At 45.2% G+C, this 10,000-nt stretch overlaps 1 protein-coding gene across 4 annotated transcripts in view; it reads right to left on the reverse strand.

The window, feature by feature from the left end:
* hdac5 (histone deacetylase 5) overlaps positions 1–10,000 on the reverse strand; it is a 139,462-nt gene that overhangs the window by 91,398 nt on the left and 38,064 nt on the right. For all 4 annotated transcript variants that reach the window (XM_056287375.1, XM_056287374.1, XM_056287373.1 and 1 more), the window contains exon 2: positions 7,949–8,127. In XM_056287375.1, the coding sequence (XP_056143350.1) occupies positions 7,949–7,967 (19 nt within the window). In that variant the 5' untranslated portion in view covers positions 7,968–8,127. The remainder of the gene's footprint in view (positions 1–7,948; positions 8,128–10,000) is intronic.

The raw sequence follows: 10,000 nt of genomic DNA on the forward strand, positions 1-10,000 counted from the left end.
GATGAGAGAGACGGACAAATAGAGAGATGAGAGAGAGACAGACAAATAGAGAGATGAGAGAGACAGACAAATAAAGAGATGAGAGAGACAGATGGAGATAAGACAGACAGATAGACAGAGAGATGAGAGAGACCGACAAATAGTGAGATGAGAGAGACACAGACAGAGAGATGAGAGACAGACAGACAAATAGAGAGATGAGAGACAGACAAATGGAGAGATGAGAGACAGACCAAGAGAGATGAGAGACAGACAGACAAATAGAGACATGAGAGAGACAGACATATAGACATGAGAGACAGACAAATAGAGAGATGGGAGAGACAGACAAATAGAGAGGTGAGAGAGACAGACAAATAAAGAGATGAGAGAGACAGATGGAGATAAGACAGACAGATAGACAGAGAGATGAGAGAGACCGACAAATAGAGAGATGAGAGAGACACAGACAAATAGAGAGATGAGAGAGACAGACAAATAAAGAGATGAGAGAGACAGATGGAGATAAGACAGACAGATAGACAGAGAGATGAGAGAGACCGACAAATAGAGAGATGAGAGAGACACAGACAGAGAGATGAGAGACAGACAGACAAATAGAGAGATGAGAGACAGACAAATGGAGAGATGAGAGACAGACCAAGAGAGATGAGAGACAGACAGACAAATAGAGACATGAGAGAGACAGACATATAGACATGAGAGACAGACAAATAGAGAGATGGGAGAGACAGACAAATAGAGAGGTGAGAGAGAGACAGACAAATAGAGATGAGAGAGAGAGACACAAATAGAGAGATGAGAGGGAAAGACAAATAGAGAGATGAGAGAGAGAGACAGACAAATGGAGATGAGAGAGACAAATAGAGATGAGAGAGACAAACAGAGATGAGAGAGACAAATAGAGAGATGAGAGAGACAGACAAATAGAGATGAGCGAGAGAGACAGACAAATAGAGATGAGAGACAAATAGAGATGAGAGAGACAAACAGAGATGAGAGAGACAAGTAGAGAGATGAGAGAGACAGACAAATAGAGATGAGCGAGAGAGACAGACAAATAGAGATGAGAGACAAATAGAGATGAGAGAGACAAACAGAGATGAGAGAGAGACATAGAGATGGGAGAGACAGACAAACAGAGAGATGAGAGAGAGACAGACAAACAGAGAGATGAGAGACAGACAAACAGAGAGATGAGAGACAGACAAACAGATGAGAGAGAGACAGACAAACAGATGAGAGAGAGACAGACAAACAGATGAGAGAGAGACAGACAAACAGAGAGATGAGAGAGAGACAGACAAACAGAGAGATGAGAGACAGACAAACAGAGAGATGAGAGACAGACAAACAGAGAGATGAGAGACAGACAAACAGATGAGAGAGAGACAGAGAAACAGTGACAGAGAGACGCTGTGGGTGCATATAACAGTTGTCTTTGAGTTTGTGTGTGTGTGTGCGTGTGGTGTGTGTGTGAACAGTGAGGCAGGATGTGTCTTGTTGCTCCAAGTGGTATTGCAACAACAAAGCCAAAATAAAATAAAATAAAATAAAAAGCAAATGCAGCCAGAATAAACTGGACTATACTTAAAACTTGACCCAAACAAAAGAAACACGTTTTAAAAACTCTCGAAACACAAAAATCTTCTTATTTCCATACACATACAAACGCAGAAATCAGACCAAAAGTAAACATGGAAATACATTCCAGTAAACATGGGGCGCTCAGTTGCCTAGAGGGCGCTGTTTCACACCACGACAGTGACTGCGTTCACATGCACAGTTAAGCGGAGCTACGGTTACAGCTCCATCAGGCCGTGTAATTGGACTACTGTCGTTGTCCCAGTAGACAAGAACCGGGGGAGAATCGATTTATTGACGGAAGTAGTATGTCCGACCCCGGTACAGTAGGAGGCGATATGTCCCCTTTCAGCTGGTTGCTACTTGACCTTCTTCCGGCTGACCTATTGCGTCACATCCCAAACAAGCGACAAACAAGTTAGAAAACGGCAAGCGGGTCCCACGTGGAGCGGTGAAAACATGGACGACTTTACAGTTCTGTACTCTACGCTTTACTTTGGGTACGAATGAGATGCACGCTGTCCCTACGCTGTTCAACTTCCGGGTGAAAGATCGCCGCGGGAACTATGGATCACGCGCAGTACGCCCGGGCCAGCTCGGGGCCGATTGAAGCGTACACATGCCAGAGTAAATCCATCCCCAACCACGTTATCGAGGTGTGTTAGTCCCCCGTCCAGAAATTCCATTTGGTACGATGTCAGAGGGACTAACGCGTTTACCTGTATTGTAAAAGTCCAGTTTTAGTCGCACTAACACAATAAATCCACTTTTTCCAACAACACGTCAGCGTGCTGAGAGCCTTTAACACAGTCTGATGTAACGGACGTGAGAAACTCCAAGTGCTCTGATTAGTTTTGACCAAACCTGGTGGGAGGTTTCGAACCCTTTCCTCTCCAAGCTCATTGTGTTACAGATTTCAACGTCCAAACCCTCTAAACTTTTCAACATACACAACTCAGACAAAATATTTGACCTAGCTCATCTCTACCCCCTTTCCACCAACAGGTACCTGGTTCTAGCTCCGGGCTGGTGCTAGTGTCAGTTCGCAGTTGGCTCAACTTGTGAACCTTCTAAGAATCGGTTTGCTTTTCCACGGACAAGAGCTGGCTAGACAGCCACGTCAGTAAGTCACTTAGGGGGGTCGCGATGTACCAGTATTGACATTAACCGTGATATTAAAAAAATTAAATATCAACATCATGTTCATAATACATATATGAACATTTCGTGTAAATCATTCATTCATTCGTTCATCATCAGCCGCTTCTCCGGGGTCAGGTAGCGGTGGCAGCAAGCTAAGTAGGGCACTCCAGATGTCCCTCTCCCCAGCAACGCCCTCCAGCTCCTCCTGAGGGATCCCAAGGCGTTCCCAGGCCAGGTTGGACATGTAGTCCCTCCAGTGAGTCTCCTCCCAGTTGGACGTGCCCGGTAAACCTCCAAAGGAAGGCGTCGAGGAGGCATCCTGATCAGATGCCCGAACCACCTCAACCGGCTCCTTTCAACACAAAGGAGCAGCGGCTCTCCTCCGAGCTCCCTCCGGATGTCCAGCTCCTCACCCTATCTCTAAGGCTGAGCCCAGACACCCTACGGAGGAAACTCATTTCAGCCGCTTGTATCCACAATCTCACCCTTTCGGTCGCTACCCAAAGCTCATGACCATAGGTGAGGGTTGGAAATAATCTAGCGCCTCTTAAATCACTCCCTTTTCTTTCCGTTCTCGCTTTGTCTCCCCCACCCGTGACACAGTAACTAGCTGGTGTGGCGATCGCCCAATTTTGTTATGAATAATAACAAATATGTTTCCGGCTATCAGTCTGTTTTCACTCATCTCCAGACACCCACCGGTCCTGTCAACCAGTGATATGGCTGTGGTTTAACCACTTTTGGAAAGACCGGCGCCTTACATTCCTTTATGATGAGTCGCACAAATCAGTTTGGCGACTGATGCCGGCGAGTAAAGAGCAGGGAGAAGTTATACCTCCACTTCGTCAGCCTACCCAGGCCTTTGGGCCGTGTTAAGTCAGCGTTTCTTATATTATTCCCATGTGTGTCCCTGTGAAAAATCATCGCCTCATCATTTCAAGGAATCCGTCGAGGATCCCACAGCTAAACATCTCCGGAGACTCAACATCCATCGATTCATCCATCCATCCATCCATCCATCCATGCACTATCCAAACCGCTTATCCTGCTCTCGGGGTCGTGGGGATGCTGGAGCCTATCCCAGCAGTCACTGGGCAGCAGGCGGGGACAGCTTAACAGTCACTCACCACGGTAACCGCGTGTCGGCGGAAGCAGGGTGACCATTTTTCTTTTCTTTTTTCTTGTTTTTTTTTGTGCCTTTTTTCATCTTGAATAAAGCTTTGGGTTTTGTGGACTTCTGTCTGTGAGTTAACTGAACTGAACTGTGGTTGAGAAAACTTCCTTGTTTCGAGTTTTGTTTGTTGGATAACCAGGAAATCCCGAAGTGGAGTATTTTTGTTAAGTGAACTGAACTGAACTGATAGTGATAACTGGAATTCTGCAAAAAAATACACTGAAAATAAATTATAAACTGAACTGAATTATATGGAACTTTTTTCTGTCCCTGTTGCTCTAATATAACCTTTATCCCTGGCAGAGGTCTCTGAGGTAGTTAAGGAGCTCCTCGGTGGCAAGGCGCTGGGTGTGGATGAGATTCGCTCTGAGATGCTGAAGGCTCTGGACATTGTTGGGCTGTCTTGGCTGACATGTCACTTCAGTGTCGTGTGGAGGTTGGGGACAGTATCTGTGGAGTGTCAGACTGGAGTGGTGGTTCCCATATTTAAAAAAGGGGACCGGAGGATGTGCTCCAATTATCAGGGCATCACATTACTCAGCCTCCCTGGGAAAGTCTACTCTAGCGTGCTGGAAAGGAAGCTTCGACGGATTGTCGAATCTCGGATCCAGCAGGAACAATGCGGATACCACCCTGGCTGTGGGACAAAGGACAAACTCTTTACCCTTGAAGGAGTGCTGAGGGAGGCATGGGAATTTGACCAGCCAGTCTACAAGTGTTTTGTGCATGTGGAGAAGGCTTACGACCATGTACCCTTGGGCACTCAGTGCGGGGATACTGCGGGAGTACGGGGTACTGGGGCAGTTGCTAGAAGCCATCCGTTCCTTGTATAACCAAACCGAGGGCTGTGTCCGCATTCTCGGCACAAAGTCAAACATGTTTTCGGTGGTTGTTGGACTCCACCAAGGTTGTCCCTTGTCTCCGATTCTGTCTGTGATATTCATGGACAGGAGCTCAGGGAGCAGACAAGGTGAGGAGTGTGTCCTTTTTGGGAACCTCAGAATTGCATCTCTGCTCTTTGCAGATGGTGTGGTTTTGTTGGCTTCATCAGAACGTGACCTCCAGCTGAGCACTGGGGCGGTTTGCAGCTGAGTGTGAAATGGCCGGGATGAGAGTCAGCACCTCCAAGTCTGAGGCCATGGTTCTCTACCGGAACATGGTGGATTACTCTCTCCGGGTCGGGGATGAGTTGTTGCCTCAAGTGAAGGAGTTCAAGTATCTCAGGGTCTTGTTCACGAGTGAGGGTAGGATGGAGCGGGAGATTGACAGGTAGATTGGTGCAGCATCAGCAGTAATGTGGCTGTTGTACCGGACCGTTGTGGTGAGGAGGGAGCTGAGCCGGGAGGCAAAGCTCTCAATTTACCAGTCAATCTTCGTTCCAGCCCTCACCTCTGGTCATGAGCTTTGGGTAGTGACCAAAAGGGTGAGATCGCGGTTACAAGCAGCTGAAATGAGTTTCCTCCGTAGGGGGTCTGGGCTCAGCCTTAGAGATAGGGTGAGGAGCTCGGACATCTGGAGGGAGCTCGGAGTAGAGCCGCTGCTCCTTTGCATCAAAAGGAGCCAATTGAGGTGGTTCGGGCATCTGATTAGGATGCCTCCTGGGCGCCTTCCTTTGGAGGTTTACCGAGCACGGCCAACTGGGAGGAGACCCCGGGGTAGACCCAGAACTTGCTGGAGGGACTACATGTCCAATCTGGCCTGGGAATGCCTTGGGATCCCCCAGGAGGAGCTGGAGGGCGTTGCCGGGGAGAGGGACCTACTTAGCTTGCTGCCATTGCGACTTGACCCTGGAGAAGCGGCTGAAGATGAGATGATGAGATGAGAGATGAGATTGTTATAATCATCATCACATGAACATCCGCATCCATAAGATCCAGTCTATGATCTGAACCAGAGCAGATTGACAGACAGGGCAGCAGGACTCATTACCACAAACCACATCATCATTCACCTCACACACACAGAGATGCACACAGAATCAGTTTTCTTGCGACAAAGTGCAAAATAACACATCTAACAACCCAGCAGCCTCCTAAACTAAGCATCTGCTCAAGGTGTGTGGACCTACGCTCGCGCCCGTGTGTGTGTGTGTGTGTGTGTGTGTGTGTGTGTGTGTGTGTGTGTGTGTGTGTGTGTGTGTACTGCAGTAGTACTGTGGATGACTCATCTCTGCATTACTATTTGAGGAGAATCAACCTCTGGAGTCACACTGCTGTGTGTGTGTGTGTGTGTGTGTGTGTGTGTGTGTGTGTGTGTGTGTGTGTGTGTGTGTGTGTGTGTGTGTGAGCGTGAAAGAGAGAGAGACTGTTCAAATCATATGAGTCATCTTACTAAAAAACAGCTGTCTACCTGTGGGACAGTGTGTGTGTGTGTGTGTGTGTGTATGTGTGTGTGTGTGCGTGCGTGCACACACATGGGTGTTGTGTAACTGCATGTATGAACTGCATCTATTACAGCCAAATTAAAGGTATTAATTAGTCAACACGCATTCAGACACACACACACACACACACACACACACACACACACACACACACACACAGTGAAGGGTCAATGCTCTTAAGATGAAACACTGTCGCCATGGTAGCCGGGAATATTTAATGACAACTCAACATCATCATCTCTGACACATACACAAGCACAGACACACACACACACACACACACATCACCCCCCACACCCACACATACATACATACATACACATATGTATACTTACATACAGACATGCACATACACACAGAAGATGTGAAGGAGAGGAGATGAGAGAAGAGGACAAGAAGTGAGGATGTGTGTGTGTGTGTGTGTGTGTGTGTGTGTGTGTGTAAAAGAAATGCTAGTGTAATAATGTGTGACTGATGTGTGTGAGACACACACACACAGAGGGAGAGAGAGATGTGATGTGCTGTGTCTCACACAGCTTGCCTTGCTCAGAGGCGACTCATCAGGAAGTGAAGAGTATTGGCTGGTGAGTGATCAATTCTGTTTCCAAACCAACATCATCAGCATCCTCAACATGTCACCAACATCATCAGCATCCTCAACATCCTCAACATCATCAGCATCATCAGCATCCTCAACGTCATCAGCATCCTCAACATCCTAAACGTCACTGACATTATCAGCATCCTCAACATCCTCAACATCACCAACATCCTCAGCATCCTCAACATCCTCAGCATCATCGGCATCCTCAACATCACCAACATCATTAACATCCTCAGCATCCTCAACATCCTCAGCATCCTCAACATCACCAACATCCTCAACATCCTCAGCATCATCAGCATCCTCAACATCATCAGCATCCTCAACATCACCAACATCTTCAACATCATCAACATCACCAGCATCCTCAACATCTTCAACATCATCAACATCACCAGCATCCTCAACACCCTCAGCATCATCAACATCCTCAGCATCCTCAACATCACCAACATCCTCAACATCCTCAGCATCATCAGCATCCTCAACATCATCAGCATCCTCAACATCACCAACATCTTCAGCATCTTCAACATCATCAACATCACCAGCATCCTCAACACCCTCAGCATCATCAACATCCTCAGCATCCTCAACGTCATCAACATCCTCAGCATCCTCAACATCATCAACATCCTCAATATCACCAACATCCTCAACACCCTCAGCATCATCAACATCCTCAGCATCCTCAACATCATCAACATCCTCAATATCACCAACATCCTCAACACCCTCAGCATCATCAACATCCTCAGCATCCTCAACATCATCAACATCCTCAATATCACCAACATCCTCAACCAACAACTCAGGAGAAAAGAATACTGCAGTAGATCTGTACACATATAACCTGCAGCCAATCAGCTGTCAACACACTGGTGTGTGTGTGTGGGTGTGTGTGTGTGTGTGTGTCTCTCTCTCTCTCTCTCTCTCTCTCTCTCTCTCTCTCTCTCTCTCTCTCTCTCACACACACACACACACACACACACACACACACACACACACACGCAAAGAGGGACTGGCAGGGAAGGGGGGACAGACAGATGAACAGACTGACCTGTATGTGGTGAACTCATCCAGACCACTATTCTCAATCCTCGCCACTGTCACACACTGTTCAAGTGTGTGTGTGTGTGTGTGTGTGTGTGTGTGTGTTAAAGGAGGTCTTCTGTGTCAGCCATCTGTTTGAGGAGAGATGAAGAGGAGACAGCTGTCTTCACAGCAGAGCAGATCCTCCTACAGAAAGAGATAGTACTATATTATTATACTATATTATGAACAAACTCAAGATAGCAGTATCATCTACCGTGACAGCGGAAGAGTTGTAGCCCCCCCCCCCCTCACACACACACACACACACACACACACACACACACACACACACACAAACTGCCTATAGCTGCTGAGGACTAACTGGTACAATATGGACCGTGAGGTACATTATCTACCATATGTCCCATGCTCCATGCACTGTTTTGCACTATTCTGTACTTTAAAGCTGCTGCAATATGGACAACTATGTGCAATAACCCCACATACTATTTTGAACCTTTACAAGCCACTGCTATCTTTTATTGGCTCTTCGTCATTTTTGCTACCTCACTCATTTTTGCTACCTCACTTATTTAAACTAAATGTTGTTCGTCCTTTTTTCTATCTTGTTTTTTAATCATTTACCTTGTCTAATACTGCTGGTCTGAGAGTCGCCAAATGAAATTTCGTTGTATGTATACAATGACAATAAAGTATATGTTCTTATCTATCTTATCGTTCACAGCGTATCCAGTTTAAAATGGATATTTAGAAGAATGTGAAATATAGTTCCTTGCTTTGGCTGATGAATTGGTTCTCCTTAACTAACAAACAATGTAAGAGAGGCAGACTGAAACAAACAATGTAACAAATGTAACAATGTAAGTGAGGCAGACTGAAACAATGTAACAAATGTAACAATGTAAGAGAGGCAGACTGAAACAAACAATGTAACAAATGTAACAATGTGAGAGAGGCAGACTGAAACAAACAATGTAACAAATGTAACAATGTGAGAGAGGCAGACTGAAACAAACAATGTAACAAATGTAACAATGTGAGAGAGGCAGACTGAAACAAACAATGTAACAAATGTAACAATGTGAGAGAGGCAGACTGAAACAAACAATGTAACAAATGTAACAATGTGAGAGAGGCAGACTGAAACAAACAATGTAACAAATGTAACAAACAATGTGAGAGAAACAGACTGAAACAAACAATGTAACAAATGTAACAAACAATGTGAGAGAAACAGACTGAAACAAACAATGTAACAAATGTAACAAACAATGTGAGAAGCAGACTGAAACAAACAATGTAACAAATATAACAAACAATGTAAGAGAGGCAGAATGAAACAATGTAACACATGTAACAAATAATGTAAGAGAGGCAGAATGAAACAATGTAACACATGTAACAAATAATGTAAGCAAGGCAGACTGAAACAATGTAACAAATGTAACAAACAATGTGTGAGAGCCAGAATGAAACAAACAATGTAACAAATGTAACAAACAATGTAAGACAGGCAGACTGAACATGGTCACTTACATTACAAACACCTGAGGCTACAAAATGAAAGCAATGATTTTCTACATAACAAAAAATATTTGGCACTGCAAATTTATCCAACAAACAGTGAATGAACTGCATATGCCGTTTGTTCACTTGGGCTTGACATTGCCTTTCACTGTTTTTTACATTAAAGAACGGTTTTACTCTCCGTAGAAAAAAAATCTTCGCTTTTAGCTGATATTCCTAAAATCTAGTCAAGAGTTTTGACCTTTAAGACACCCCAGAGTCACTGCAGCAGGTGACAGCATGGGGGAAACTGTGACCTCTGGCTCTCTCTGGTGTCTACACAGAGACACCGCAGCCTGTGACGACGTCACACTGAATTCAACAGGCAAATTTTAACAGCCAACATCAAGTCAACAACAAAATCAGCCCATCATCGTCTTAAAACATAGCATGAATTAGAGGATTCATGTTCACACAAGTCTTAGAAAACATTATCCAGCTATTATTCTCCATTGGGTTAGATATTGGAATGTCCTTTTCTTTGGTCTCT

The sequence above is a fragment of the Lampris incognitus genome, chromosome 10 (assembly GCF_029633865.1).
Source record: "Lampris incognitus isolate fLamInc1 chromosome 10, fLamInc1.hap2, whole genome shotgun sequence".
Taxonomy (NCBI): Eukaryota; Metazoa; Chordata; class Actinopteri; order Lampriformes; family Lampridae; genus Lampris; species Lampris incognitus.